General features: G+C 38.9%; 1 protein-coding gene across 4 annotated transcripts in view; it reads right to left on the bottom strand.

Moving 5' to 3' along the window:
- Positions 1-12,802: 12,802 nt before the first annotated feature.
- The window catches only part of ZNF568 (zinc finger protein 568), a 31,340-nt gene continuing 27,767 nt past the window's right edge, over positions 12,803-16,375 (bottom strand). For all 4 annotated transcript variants that reach the window (XM_017506451.2, XM_037730726.1, XM_017506449.2 and 1 more), the window contains one exon: positions 12,803-14,630. In XM_017506451.2, coding sequence (XP_017361940.1) covers positions 13,048-14,630 — 1,583 coding nt within the window. In that variant the 3' untranslated portion in view covers positions 12,803-13,047. The remainder of the gene's footprint in view (positions 14,631-16,375) is intronic.

Below are 16,375 nucleotides of genomic sequence, written 5' to 3'. Positions count from 1 at the left end.
CAATTTATTTATATCCAATTTATATTTGCTTTCTAATGAATTTTTGTCTAACTGGCATAAAATTTATTAAAGACGTAGCCAGGCATGGTGGGTCACGCCTGTAATCTCAGCGCTTTGGGAAGCTGAGGTGGGAAGATCACTTGAGGCCAGGAGTTTGAGACCAGCCTGGGCAACATGGCAAAACCCCTTCTCTACAAAAATACAAAAATTATCCCGACGTGGTAGTGTACACCTGTATTTCCAGTTACTGGGAGACTGAGTCTGGAGGATCACTTGAACCTGGAGGCAGAGGTTGCAGTGAGCTGAGATTGCACCACTGCTCTCCAGCCTGGGCGACAGAAGAATACTGTCTCCAAAAAAAAATAAAAAAAGAAAAGAAAAAAAAAAGTTCCAAGTAAAAGGCTGATTTCAATAATGTAGTATAAAATTTATACCGTTATGTCAAAGGATTGAGAGAAAAAAATTAATAAATGATACCAATAAGAGGAAGTGGTAGAATAATGCCCCAAGACATCCAAATCCGATTCCCCAGAACCTGTGAATATATCTTACATGGCAAAAGAGACTCTGCAGCAGATAGGCTTCACCTAAGAATCTTGAGATGGAGGCCAGGCATCGTAGGTCATGCCTGTAATCCCAGCACCTTGGGAGGCTGAGGTAGGTAGACTGCTTGAGGTTAGAAGTTTGAGACTACTCTGGCCAACATGGTGAAACCCAGTCTCTAATAAAAATACAAAAATGAGCCGGACATGGTGGTGCGTGCCTGTAGTCCCAGCTACTCAGGAGGCTGAGGCAGGAAAATTGCTTGAACCCAGGAGGCAGAGGTTGCAGTAAGCCAAGATCACGCCACTGCATTTCAGCCTGGGTGATAGAGTGAGACTCCATCTTAAAAAAGGAAAAATAATAATAATAATAATCTTGAGATGGTAAGATTTTTCTGGATTACCGAGTAGGCCCAACAAGGGTCCTTAAAAGAGGAAGGCAGGAGGCTCAGAGTCAGAGAGCACAAAAGGGAGATGTGCTTTGAAGATAGAGGAAGGAGCCATAAGCAAAAGAACGCAGGCAGCTTCTACTGCTTCTACAAGTTGGAAAAGACAAAGAAATAATTCTCCCCTAGAGCCTAGAGAAGGAACACGGTTTTATGACACCCGGATTTTAGCCCACAGGACTCATTTCACATTTCTGACCTCAGTATCTGGATGAAGAAATCTTCCTTTAGAGCAGGAAGAGGTTGGAATGACTGTCATTCATCAAAAAAACATATCCTTGATAAGTCTGTCCTTCCTTACTTGAAATATTTTCTTTCACTCTCTTTCAACTAGGATATAGACCTTTTGCATTCCTTCTCCTGAAACTTCCTCTCTTATGGTAACAAATCAGAGAACTAATTCTTAAGTTCTGTTCCAGCGGGGTCTTTGAGTATGTCCTCAATCAGTTCAGTGCCTTCCCACTTCGCAGGCACATTTACTTAACTTGTTTATTCCGGAAAGTTTCAAATCTCCAGAAACATTGAAAGACTACTACAAAGAACTCTTATATGTGCCTGTTCCCTAGATTCACCAATTGTCAACAATTTGCCACTTTTGATTCTCTACCATTTGAAAATAAATTCAACTATCATTATACTTCAGTACTAAATGTGGATCTGGTTTTTGATTTTTTGAGACAGGGTCTGGTTGGGTCGTATAGGCTGGAGTGCAGTGGCGCAATCTCAGCTCACTGCAACCTCCGCCTCCTGAGCTCAAGCAATCCTCCCACCTGACCCCAATCAGTGTGCAGAGTAGCTGGGACTACAGGTGCATGCCACTACACCCAGCTAATTTTGCCTCGGCCTCCCAAAGTGCTGGGATTACAGGCGTGAGCCACTGTACCCTGCTGCATGTACCTTCTAGGGGCATTTTCGTACCATACACCACTAAACTGTGTTTCACACATATATCACTAAACACAATATCACATACACGACACAATACAGTGTCTCACACGGATATCTCATGCATCTCTAATCACAACACCATAAGCACACTCAAGGAAATTAACAATAATTCCACAATTTATCCATATTCAATTTCCCCGAAATGTCTTGTATACATTTTTCTTTAAGCAGGACACAGTCCAGGTCATTGCATTAAATTTGACATTATGTCTCTTTTAATCTAGAACAGTCCCTCCACCTTTTTGTTTTCTATAGATGTTGATTTTTTCTTCTTTTAAGAATCTAGTGGGCTGGGCACAGTGGCTCACACCTGTAATCCCAGCACGTTGGGAGGCTGAGGCGGGTGGATCACCTGGGCTCAGGAGTTCAAGACCAGCCTGGCCAACATGGGGAAACCCCGTCTCTACAAAAATACAAAAATTTAGCTGGGTGTGGTGGTGCACACCTGTAATCCCAGCTACTGGAGAGGTTGAGGCAGGATAATCGCTTGAACCCAGGAGGCAGAGGTTGCAATGAGCCAAGATCACGCCACTGCACTCCATCTTGAAAAACAAAAACAAAAAACAAAAAAGAATTTAGTCTACTTGTCCTACCAAATGTTTCACATTCTGGGTTTGTTAAGTTATTTCCTCATGATAAAATTTAGGTTAAACATATTTAGCAAGGATACTACATAGATGACTCCAGGATAACCACATAGATCACATAAACAAACAAGAAATTAGGTCATTTCACTATTAGTGATGGTAAATTTGAAAACTTGACTAAGGTAGTAATGGTCACATGTCTCCATTTTAAAGTATTTTTTCCCTTTTTAATTGGCAAGTAACCTGAGAGATGATAACTTATATGAATCTCCTCTTTTCTAACAATCATATGCATATTTAATATAAGGTACACATTAAATTTTCACATAAATTCATGTTATTCTTTTACATAAATTAGTATATATATATTTTTCTTTCACATAAATATGAATCATGAAATTAACTTTTATATGTGGACTTTCCACTATGTGTGGATATTATGGTATACAGTTGACACACATATATACATATTCTTCTTCAGTGTTGGATAATTGATCCATGTTATGTGCTTTGTAGAAAATCTTAGATATTTTATGGGATGATTTCAAATACAACCAATTTTTTATTTTGTTCTTTGTTTTATTATTTTGTTTATTTTGTTTTCAATTTAGCCCTGAAGAAAATATAACACCACTGTTAACAGTTATGCATTCTCAAGTTGTTGAGATTCTCCGGCATGCCCAGTGTTCTATCCTGAGCACTAATGGGGCAAAATCACCTATCTTGGAGAGAAACATGGGATTCTTTATTGTGTACATTATGATCTGCCATTGAGACAGGACCATTGTGGTGAAACAACTCATTATGCTTTTGGTTGATGGCAAACTGTCCTGCCTTATGAGACTTTAAGGAGTTGGGTATCCTGGAGAGCGTATGTGTGAAGGTCTTGGTGAATGATGGTGGGCTTTTGCCAAAAATGGATGAGAAGTTTTTTGTACCAGCAGCCAGTTTCTAGAGTCAGTTTGTATCAGTGTGGGTACACTCAGGAAACAGAAACTACAAAAGAATCTTTTATTTTTGAGATGGAGTCTTGCCCTGATGCCCAGCCTGGAGTACAGGGGTAAAATCTTGGCTCACTGCAATCTCTGCCTCTTGGGTTCAAGTGATTCTCATGCCTCAGTCTCCTGAGTAGCTGGGACTATAGGCACCTACCTGACACCAGGCCCAGCTAACTTCTGTATTTTTAGTAGAGACGGGGTTTCGCCATGTTGGTTAGGCTGGTCTCGAACTCCTGACCTCAGGTGATCCACCCACCTCAGCCTCCCAAAGTGCTGGGACTACAGGCATAAGTCACTGTGCACAGCCAAAGGAATTAAACAGAATTATGATATAAAGAATTATTAAGCAATGATAGGAGAGAAAGTATAGGGGCATGACGAGAACTCTAAAAGGCCCTTTAAAGCTGAGGGAGAGTACACAAGAGAGAAACATACTTAGAAGGAAGTCTTTCCCAAGGGTAAGTTTGAAACCTCATTGAAGATGTAGTTGTAGCTCACTGGGATGGGGGGAAGTCTGCTATGTTTCCAGATACTCAAAGAGAGTTGGAGTAGCACTGTAGGCCTTAAGCCTGAGAGGCATGGCATCCACATCAAGATAGCTACAGGAAATAACTCCCCACTGCACAAGCAAGCTATGGCTGATGGCCAGGATGCAGTGGAGTTTGGGTGCCACTGTGAGCATGAGGTCTGGAGCACATGGTCTCTCATGAGAAGGGCCTCAGCAAGGTAGTCCGCCAGGCCCAGACCAGGTATGCAAGATCTCCAAGAGACTGCATGCTCTGGAGCACAGCTGGCGCTGAGCATCACTCAATATTCTCACATATACATCTTCCACTGATGGACCATGAAGCAACAACAAGGAAAAGCAAAATTCTGCAACCAGAGCCAGGAAGATCCCCTTCCTCCTTCAATGTCTCTCTTTAACGTCCACGCCTTCTACTGACAAAGCTTAATATCACACTCACTGTAAAGGAGAAATGCTTCAAGTTGTCCACTTTCACAGAGCTAGTACTGAAAAGGTTAATTTGGAACTGAGAGGCAATAAATTGATAACTGACATAGTCTAACCCTTTGGCTACAAAGTTTCTACACACTTTTTTACATACAACTTGAGCTCCTTTACAATAATGAAACAACTCCATTTCTACCTAGCAAGGTACAGCTATCCAAATGAGTAGATGGGCTGGGCAAGGTGGCTCATGCCCCTAATCCCAATACTTGGGGAGGCCAAGGCAGGAGGATTGTTTGAGGCCAGGAGTTGGAGACCAGCTGGGAAACAAAGCAAAATCCCACTTCTTTTTTTATTTTTGACACAGAGTCTCTGTTGCCCAGGCTGGAGTGCAGTGGCACAATCCTGGTGCACCACAACCTCCGCCTCCCCAGTTTAAGCAATTCTTGTGCCTCAGCCACCTGAGTAGCTGGGGATTACAGGCATGGGCCACTACTCCCAACTAATTTTTGTATTTTTTAGTAGAGACGGGTTTCACCATGTTGGCCATGCTGGTCTCGAACTCCTGACCTCAGGTGATCCGGCTGCCTCGGCTTCCCAAAGTGCTGGGATTACAGACATGAGCCACCGTACCTGGCCTGATTTTTTAATATTAACCTTATATCCTGTGATCAAGCTGGGCGCCATGGCTCATGCCTATAATCCCAGAACTTTGGGAGGCCGATGCAGGTGAATCACCTGAGGTCAGGAGTTCAAGACCAGCCTGGCCAATGTGGTGAAACCCCATCTCTACTAAAAATACAAAAATTAGCTGGGTGTGGCCATGTGCGCCTGTAATCCCAGCTACTTGAGGCAGGAGAATCATTTGAACCCAGGAGGCAGAGGGTGCCGTGAGCCAAGATCGTGCCATTGAAGTCCAGCCTGGGTGACAGAGCAAGACTCTGTCTCAAAAAAAAAAAAAAAAAAAAAAGTTCTTGATCAGACACAAAACTAGGGGGATGCCATAATGGTGGAGAAAGCATTCTGTAAATCCATAGTTGTGATGCTGACAGAAGTATTATGTGCAGGAAAAATAAAATCTATATCCAGAATATTTGTCCATACTTGTAAGAATGAATCTCTGTCTCATCCATGACAGAACAGGCCCAATATAACTGGCCTTCTACCAGGTGGCTGGCTCGTTCCAAATGGGAATGCTGCTATACCATGGACTCAATGCTGGTCTCTGCTGTTGACAAAAATTAAGGGAAAAGACTGTGCCAGCTGATTATGTCCCTTTTATTAAGGAAGAAAATGTTTTCAAATACCCATTACCCCCAAATATTTTTGGTTATATCTTACTGGCTAGATTTATGACACATGGTTGTTCTCACATGGAAGGCTGACAGGCAAAGACATAAGAGGATGCCCAATTTGTCCTTTTATAACAGCATTAATCCCACCCATGAGTGTGGGGCTCTCATGGCCTAATCACCTTGTAAAGGTTCCACCTCTTAATACTGTTATTATAATGGCAACTAAATTTCAACATGAGTTTTGGAGAGGATAAATATTCAAACCATAGCAATAATCAAAGATTCCCAAGAAAGGAGGATAACATTTACATCCTTAATGAAAGTTTCAAGCCCAGCTGTACAAGTCTTTGTATAGATGTAAGTCTCTCCTATAGCACTTGCATGTCCCCAAAGACTAAAGACCAGTGTCTCAACTAGGAGAGTGCAGAAGATAATTTTTTATTTAGAGGTGATGCTCTTCCACCTCTAACACTGGAGGTATCAGTCACGTCAGGGGACATGGTTGTTATCTGCTACAAGCTCCACCACCTCCTCTATCCACCTCACCTTCGTTATTTTGCTGATTTATTTTTTTGAGACGGAGTCTCGCTCTGTTGCCCAGGCTGGAGTGGTGATCATGACTCATTGCAGCCTCAACCTCCGGGGCTCAAGTGATCCTCCCACCTCAGCCTCCCAAATAGCTGGGACTATAGGTGTGTGCCATAACGTCCACCAAATTTAAAAAAAAATTTTTTGTAGACACAGTATCTCACTATGTTGCCCAGGCTGGTCTTGAACTCCTGGGCTCAAGCAGTCTTTCCACCCTGGCTTCCCAAAGTGTTGGGATGATAGGCATGAGCCACCATGCCCAGTCCACTTCATTATTCTGACTTAAAGATCAGATAGGCTCAGATGCCTCAGATTTCAAAGAACACTTGTGGGTTATTCTCTACCTAAGGTACTTATTTCTTGAAGGGATATCCAGACATAGCAGAAATCAAGCTTGGGTTCTGGACACCAGGAGATCTTAGAAAGTTATTGTCCACTATGTGACAAGAAAGTAGTATTTCACAAAGGTTCAGAAGCTAATCTAACAAATGTTTATGTGACTTGGGCCTTTCTAATGCATGACAAGGTATTACCAATGTTAAAAACCAACTCTGAAATAGGGCACCAGTCACAGCATAGCCCTTTGCCAAGCTAATATATAGAGACCATATTGGAAGTATTTATAAAATGGCTGTTCATGTTGCTGTCATTTATTAAATTTAGTTAGAGGAGAAACAGCAGCTTATTATATGTTAACACTAAAGTCTCTTTAGGACACAGTCATTAGTTATGCCCCAGAAGCAGCTATAGAGGCTTTGCCTTGGCTTTTGTGCTGGCACTCTGCCCAAAGCCTAGTGCAGCTGACATTCATCTGTGTTCATACATATATTTCCATCACTTATCAAGCTATGAAAAATGAAACAACTAAGGCTGAACTAACAGGTCTAAAATTAAGAATTTTCACGAATTTCATATCCCCTATACTACCTAACCAATCCAATCCCTGGTATTTATCCCAGATAAATGAAAACATACATCTATACAAAGAATTTTTACACAGATGTTCATGGTAGCCTTATTTGTAACAGCCCCCAAACTGGAAACAACACAGCTATTCATTAACAGGTGACTATGGTACCATTATTTAGTAATGAAACCTATTTAATAAAATTATGGACGAAAACTTCCAAAGTCTAACAAGCGATTCAGACATCCAGACACAGAAGGCTTGCAATATACAAAGAGATAAAGTGCAAAAAGTTTTTCTCCATGGCACAATTACATTCACATTGTTTCAAGTCAAAGATAAAGAGTGAATCCAAAAAGAAAAAAAGTATCTAGTCACCTATAAAAGAAACCCCATTAAGACTAATAGAGGATTTCTAAGCAGAAACCTTACAGGCCAAAAGAAAAAAAAAAATGGGATGATATATTTAAAGTGCTAAAAGAAAAAAAAAACTAGCCAAGAATGCTATATCCAGCAAAATTATCCTTCATAAATGGAGAAATGGTCCTTTCTAGAAGACAAGAAAATGCTAAGGAAGTTTTTTTACCACTAGACTGGTCTTACAAGAAAAGCTGAAGGCTGGGTGCAGTGGCTCACGCTTCTAATCCCAGCAATATGGGAGGCCAAGGCCAATGGGTCACTTGATGTGAGGAGTTCAACACCAGCCTGTCCAACATGGTAAAAGCCTTCTCTACTAAAAATACAAAAATTAGCTGGGTGTGATGGTACGCGCCTGTAATCCCAGCTACTCAGGAGGTTGGGGCATGAGAATTACTTGAACCTGGGAGATAGAGGTTGCAGTGACCTGAGTTGGAGCCACTACACTCCAGTCTGGGCAGCAGAGTGAAACTGTCTGAGAAAAGACGAAAAAATAAAAATAAAAAAGAAAGAAAAGCTCAAGGCGGTCCTAAACCTCGAAGCAAAAGGATAACACTATAACACCATCATGAAAATAAGTGAAACTACAAAATTCACTGGTAAACACATAAAGGACACACATGGTATTATTACAGAAATTTACCAAGCCACATGACGATAAGAAAACAAGTTTTATATATATATATATATATATATATATATATATATATATATATATATATATACACACACACACACACATAACAACAAAAAAGCCGGGGCATGGTGGTTTAAATCTGTAATCCCAGCACTCTGGAGCCACAGAAAGGAAGATCATTAGAGCACAGGAGTTCAAGACCAGCCTGAGCAACATAGTGAGAATTTATAGAGACCAGATCATCTGCTTGCTGACATAAGGTTAGTAAAACACCTTCAGACCTCAGATTCAAGTTTACTTGGAGGTACTTTACGTCAACCGATAGGCTCAGCCAGTCTTACCGGGGTGAAAGGCCAAAAGAGAAATCTTAGGTTGTCCTTACGGACCTTAAGTGGAATTTCACATTTCTCTGTGAACTCCAAAGCTATGTAAAGAAAGGGGCAGAGGACTTAAGGCATATAAAGTACAGGGCAAATTAAAAAAAAAAAAAAAACATTAAAAAGAAAATCACAGAGAAAAACAACAGTTTAGACAAAGAAACAATGTCTTGCAAGTATTTATACATACACACTTGTGTGGCTACATGAAATGTGAAAACTATTTTTTAAAAAAGGTTTACATGCTGGGTGCGGTGGCTTAGGCCTGTAATCCTAGCACTTTGGGAAGCCGAGGTGGGTGGATCACCTGAGGTCAGGCATTCGAGACCAGCCTGGCCAACATGGTAAAACCCCATCTCCATTAAAAATACAAAAAAAAAAAAAAAAAATTAGCTGGGCATGGTGGAGTGTGCCTGTGCTCAGCTGCTTGGGAGACTGAGGCAGAAGAATCGCTTGAACCTAGGAGGCGGAGGTTGCAGTGAGCCAAGATCCTATTACTGCACTCCAGCCTGGGTGACAGAGTGAGACTTGGTCTCAAAAAAAAAAAAATTACATATATGTAAATATTGGGTATGTTGGGAAAACTGGATTTAGTATAAAGCCTATTTCAGGAGGGAGTATGAAATGATAATACTCATGTAGATATTTCAGTTTTGGTAAATTGTAATTGTTTTCATTAACGTCAGTCCCTGCTGTTGATGACAAGTCACCATCAGTCTTCAAAAATACCTAGTAACAATAAAAACTGGTAGTCATGGTTGTACTTCACAACTTTAGTTTGAGATTTACTTTTGTGAAATCAACTTCAAACAAATGTAGTTAATGTTCAATCATAAAAGCTAAAGATCCCTTTTGACAAACATCCCCTATTTTTATCTTTTTATTATTTTTGTTTTTTTGAGACACAGTCTTGCTGGGTTTTCCAGGCTGGAGTGCAGTGGCACGATCTCGGCTCACTGCAACCTCAGCACTCCAGGTTTAAGTGATTCTCCAGCCTCAGCCTCCTGAGTAGCTGGGATTACAGGCACGTGCCACCACACCTGGCTATTTTTGTATTTTTAGTAGAGGTGGGGTTTCACCATATTTTAGGCCAGGCTGGTCTCGAACTCCTGACCTCAAGTAATCCACCTGCCTCGGCTTCCCAACGTGCTTGGGCATTAGAAACTGCACCCAGCTTATCTACTTTTTATTTATAATTATTATTTTTGATACAGGGCCTTACTCTGTCACCCAGGTTGAAGTACAGTGGCATGATCCCGGGTTCAAGCAATTCCCTGCCTCAGCCTCCTGAGTAGCTGGGATTACAGGCCCCCACCACCACACCCAGCTAAATTTTTATATTTTTAGTAGAGATGGGGTTTCACCATTTGGCCAGGTTGGTCTTGAATTCCTGACCTCAGGTGATCCACCCACCTCGGCCTCCCAAAGTGCTGGGATTACAGGCTTGAGCCACCACGCCCAGCCCCATCTCCTTTTTAAAAAGGCATTAGCAGCTTTCTGTATTATATATCAAATAATATTGTAGAGAAGGCATAATAAAAACATAACCTCTGTAAGAGTTGGTTCATGCATTACTACAGAGAATGCGACTCTTCAAGAGGAACTCTATTACTAGTGCTCAGGGTCTAAGATCATCACCATTTTCAATCAAAACTGGATAGGCTGTGTAAGTCAAGAGTTGTAAAAATAAAAAGGTCTCTAGGTTAAGACCAACACACTTTTACACAATTGCTTATGGCCACCTCAGGAAATAAATGATTTATCATTTCAAAATATTGTAATAATTAACAATGATATTCATGCCTATGCTGGTTGTATGGAAAATTACAGGGCAAGAAAACAAATATTGCAAAGTCACTTTGTCAGGAAAAATCTTAATCTCTCCACAATGATTCTAAATATATTGGTAATTAGCTATGAATCTAACAAATTTGCTGTCTAGTAATACTAGCTATACTAAGAGGACAGGCACCATGAATAGTAGACCATGATGCCCTAAGCTAGTAAATAAAAACATATTTCATTTGTTATACTGCCATCTGATTTTCAAATTTTTTATAATTTACTTGAATCTAAAATATCATCAGTTGAAAGGAGTCCAATTTCAGAAATGTTAAAATATAAAAGACAGCATCATAGAGTTGATAAAATGTGCAAATTTCATATTATATAATAAACAGGAGTATTCTAATTACTAATTTTCTAGAGATATTTTTCATAAAATAGTTGATCATCTGATAAGGCATATGAATCCATTTATTAACATCTCTTTCTATGAGCACAGTCTTCCCTTGGCCTGTTCTGGAAAACAACTAGGAAAACACTATTACAACCAAACATTCATATAATCATCATGTATCATTAGCTTTTAATATTTATTTAATATACTATCAGTCTTTTTTAAGGCATAAAAATTACAAGCAAAGCTAAACGCTCCTTTTAATCAACAGCCTCAAATTCAATCTCCAGAGACAATGCTGTCAATAATTTGGTATGTATCCTTCTATTCTATTTTAAATAGTTTTAAATACACTTTTCAATAATAGAAACAGTCATTCTTTATAAATGATTTCATTCCAATTTACATTAATATTATTATACAGCATTTCATTTGCATTTTGATTTTTTTCACTCGACATTGTTTTAATTATCAATGTTACACAATATGGACCTGGTTCACTGCTTTTAAGTGCTGTATGCTATTCTACCATTTGAACATACCATATTTTATTCATGTTACCCCACTGATTGATATTTAGGTTGTTTTCATTGCAGATATGTATTTATATATTTCTTTTTTTTTTAAAGAGATTGGTTCTTACTGTTTCCCAGCTGGCCGTAAACTCCTGGGCTCAAGTTAACTTCCTCTATCAGCCTCCCAAGTAGCTGGGATTATAGGCATGTGCCACTGCACTGGCTATACATACATACATATATTTTATATATATTTCTTATGCATTATTTGTGTTTCTATTTTTTTTTTTTTTTNACCTCCACCTCCTGGGTTCAGGCAATTCTCCTGCCTCAGCCTCCTGAGTAGCTGGGATTACAGGCATGCGCCACCATGCCCAGCTAATGCTTTGTATTTTTAGTAGAGACGGGGTTTCCATGTTGACCAGGATGGTCTCGATCTCTTGACCTCGTGATCCACCCGCCTCTGCCTCCCAAAGTGCTGGGATTACAGGCGTGAGCCACCGCGCCCCGCTTATTTGTGTTTCTATAGGATTTATAACTAGAAGTGGAATTGCAGAGTCCTTTTGTCTTAAAAAAAAAAAATGCTCCCTCAATGTCACAAGCAGTATCGTCTACTTTCTCCCAATGGTTTCACAGTTTGGCTTTTCAAATTCCAGCGTTTAAGTCCTTTAGAATATTGATTTTTTGGCTGAGCACAGTGGCTCAAGCCTGTAAACCCAGCACTTTGAGAGGTCAAAAAGGGCAGATCACTCGAGGTCAGGAGTTTGATACCAGCCTGGCCAACATGGTGAAGCCCTGACTCTACTAAAAATACAACAACAACAAGAAAAAAATTAGCCCAGTGTGTGGTACATGTCTATAGTCCCAGCTGCTGGGGAGGCTGCAGCATAAGAATCGTTCAAACCCAGGAGGCAGAGGCTGCAGTTAGCTGAGATCATGACACTGTACTCCAGCCTGGGCTACAAAGTAAGACTGTCCCTCAAAAAAAAATTAAATAAAAAAAAGAAAAAAGAAAGTAACAATGAATAAGCAGGCTAACATCTAAGACTGTCAAAAAAAAAAAAAAAAAAGAATATTGATTTTTTAATATGTCATAAGATTATATGTTATATGTAATTTTATTTTTTCCAATATGAAGAGTAAAATATTCCCAACAATTTTATTGATGAGGTCATCACTTCGCTACTAATTTATGATGTCAAGTCTAACATACACCACATTCACACGTACTCATGAGTCTGCTTCTGGGTAGTCTATTCCTTAAAAACTGCTTACTTACCTATTGATGTACTAATAGCACACATTTTTAAATGACTGTAACTTTATATCATATAGCGAGGGTGTTTCCTCTGTTCTTCTTCAAAATTGTCTCAGCAATCCATATAGTTCTATTTCACATGAATTTATAGTCATTTGGGAAAGATCCTAGAAAATTCTGAGTAGAGTTTGTTTGGAACTGCATTCAGTCTACAGATTTTTAGAATTGAGGTTTCTATAATATTGGGTTTTTCCATCTATGCATACAGTATTTCTCTCCATTTATTCCAGTCTTTTAACATCTTTTAACAAAGTATTACAATTTTTCCATAAAGATTTTTTTTTGAGCTTATGCTAAGATATTTTAAGTAAAACATGGGTTGGATTTAAGAGGCCTTCTTTCATTTAATACACTCGGCGTTTCTCACCTGTATGACCTCTCTTATGTATAGAAAGGGATGCTCTTTGAGAGAATGCTTTCCCACATTCATTACATTCAAAGGGTTTCTCACCAGTATGACTTCTCATATGTATAATAAGTAATGAGCACTGAGAAAAGGCTTTCCCACATTTATTGCATTCATAGGGTTTCTCCCCTGTATGACTTCTCACATGAAGAGTGAGAGATGAGATTCGAGAGAAGGCTTTACCACATTCATTACATTTGAATGGTTTCTCTCCAGTATGAATTTTTTCATGCTCAAGAAGATTTTGTCTCTGACTGAAAGCTTTCCCACACTGATTACAATGATAAGGTTTCTCTCCAGTATGAATTTTCTCATGTTCAGTGAGGTTTGATTTCTGACTAAAGGCTTTTCCACATACTGTACATGCATAGGGTTTCTCACCCGTATGAATTCTCTGGTGTCGAATGAGGTTTGACATCTGAATAAAAGCTTTCCCACATTCACTGCATTCATAAGGTTTCTCTCCAGTATGAATTTTCTGATGTGTAATGAGATTTTCTTTCCTGCTGAAGGCTTTTCCACATTCCTTACATTCATAGGGTTTCTCAGCTGTATGATTTCGCATATGTACCGTAAGGGATGAACTTTGAGAGAAGGCTTTCCCACATTCAGTACATACATAGGGTTTCTCACCAGTGTGACTTCTCATATGTATAATAAATACTGAGCATTGAGAGAAAGCTTTTCCACATTTATTACATTTATAAGGTTTCTCCCCTGTGTGACTTCTCATATGTAGCGTAACAGATGACATTCGAGAAAAAGCTCTACCACATTCATTACATGCATAAGGTTTCTCCCCAGTATGAATTTTCTCATGCTCAATAAGATTTTGCTTCTGGCTGAAGCATTTCCCACATTCCTTACATTCGTAGGGTTTCTCTCCAGTGTGAATTCGCTCATGTTCAATGAGATTTGATTTCTGACTGAAGGCTTTCCAACAATCCTTACATGCATACGGTTTCTCCCCAGTATGAATTCTCTGGTGTCTAATAAGATTTGACATCTGAATGAAAGCTTTTCCACATTCATTACACTTATATGGTTTTTCCCCAGTATGAATTTTCTGATGTGTAATAAGATTTTCCTTCCTACTAAAGGCTTTTCCACATTCTTTACATTTGTAAGGTTTCTCTCCAACATGAATTCGCTCATGTCTAATGAGATCAAATTTATGACTAAAGTCTTGTCCACACTGATTACACTTAAAGGAGGTTACAACATAGGATGTACAATGATAAAATGGTTTCCCAAACTCATTACCTCCATACTGTTTCTCTCTTACACAGCCTTTCTCATATCTGAGTAAGTCTAAATTATGTTCCAAACCCTTATCAAGTGAATCACATTCATAGAAACTTTGTCTTGAAGCAACAATGTCTGAACTCAGAGGAAATATTTTTGCAACTTTTTTATATTCAATGACTTTTTCCTTAATCAGAATTTTCTTGGAGATGGATGTGACTTTCCTCACAAGTGTTTCCTGTTGCTTCTTGATCTGTTCATCAACTTTCCAAACTTCTAAAATGGAGGACCAAAAATTATTACTTGTGAATTATTCTACCACTAGACTATTAATAACATATCAGAAATTGGCTAATGTGGGGTTTAATCTTTGATGTTGGCCTAGTCATCCAATACAAAAGAAAGCTAAGAGTAAGTTCTTAGTTCCTAAGGTTTGAGAAATTAACTACTACATAAAACATATGGAGACACAAACTGACATCTGTAGGTCTAAATAGCTTTGACTAAGTTTTAGAGTGTCCATGTATAGTGCAGAAATCAGCAAAAAGAACAGAATAATTAAAATGAAAGCGTGAACACAAAAATGACTGATAGGAAGTCAAATGGCTAAAGAATAAAATGAACACTTGTGATTATTGAATGCATGCACTTATTTTTCCTCCTTCCTAAAATTCCATTAAAAATGACAGTGAAAGGATGAAGGGTTAAATCCATAAGAAAAAGGAGACAATGAGTCTAAAAAGGGTGAAAAAAGATTTCAACAAAATACTGCAAGATGAGAAGGATATAGGGAACCATAAACTAGCAGAACTATAAAGTATCACGAAGATGCAATGACAAGAAGTGACAAAGTGATTTGGCCAAATATCACTGGAAAGACTCAAGAATTGGAGAATCCAGGCACTCAAATGGTAGGGATAAATAAGCACAAGGCAAGGATGTTCCCTTGAATTACTGCTTTTCAACATTGTACTAGAAGTCCAACCTAATGCAATAACAAGGAAATAAAAGCTACACAGATTAGAAAGAATAAAATGAAACAAGAACTGTCTTTGTTCACAGAAGATGTGATCATTCTATGTAGAAAATCTGAAAACAAAAACAACAACAACAACAACAAACCCCTGCTGGAACTAGTAAGTCAAAGGCTGACAAGTTTGCAGAGCTACAGGAACTCTTACTCATTGTTGGTGGGACTGCAAAATGGTACAGCCACTTTGGAATACAGTTTGGCAGTTTCTTACAAAATTAGACATACTATTACCATATCATTCAGCAATCATGCTTCGTATTGACCCCAATGAATTGAAAATATATGTCCATACAAAAACCTGCACATGGATATTTATAGCAGCTTTATTCCTAATTGCCAACACTTGGAAGATGCCCTTTACTAGGTGAATGGATAAACTCTGGTACATCTAGACACAGAAATATTCATCAATGCTAAAAACAGATGTGCTATCAAGTCATAAAGAGACATGGAGGAAACTTAAATGCATGCTGCTAAGTGAAAGAAGCCCATTGGAAAAGGCCACTTACTATATGACTCCAAACAAACTGGAAAAGGCAAAATTATGACTAGTAAATATATCAGTGGTTGCCAGAGATTATGGGAGAGAAGGAATAAATAGAAGAAAGAAAGAGGCATTTTAGGGCAGTGAAAGTATTCTGTACGATACTATAATGGGTCTGAGTCATTATACATATATCAAAACCCATAGAATGTACAACACCAGGAGTGGCCCTAATGTAAATTACAGACTTTGGGAATAATCATGTGTATAATAATAATGATAATAATAATAATAATAATGGAGGTTCATTGATTGTAACAAATATGCCACCGTGGTGCTAGATGTTGACAGTGGGGAAAACTCTGTGTGTGCTGGAGCAGTGGGTATCCATACACTTTGTACTTTTTATTTATTTATTTATTTATTTTTATTTATTTTTTTTTTTGAGACGGAGTTTCACTCATGTTACCCAGGCTGGAGTGCAATGGCGCGATCTCGGCTCAC

This window comes from Cebus imitator, unplaced genomic scaffold, assembly GCF_001604975.1.
Source record: "Cebus imitator isolate Cc_AM_T3 unplaced genomic scaffold, Cebus_imitator-1.0 Scaffold356, whole genome shotgun sequence".
Lineage (NCBI taxonomy): Eukaryota > Metazoa > Chordata > Mammalia > Primates > Cebidae > Cebus > Cebus imitator.
Note: the sequence above shows the minus strand (reverse complement) of the source record. Positions and strands in the feature narration are given on the sequence as shown.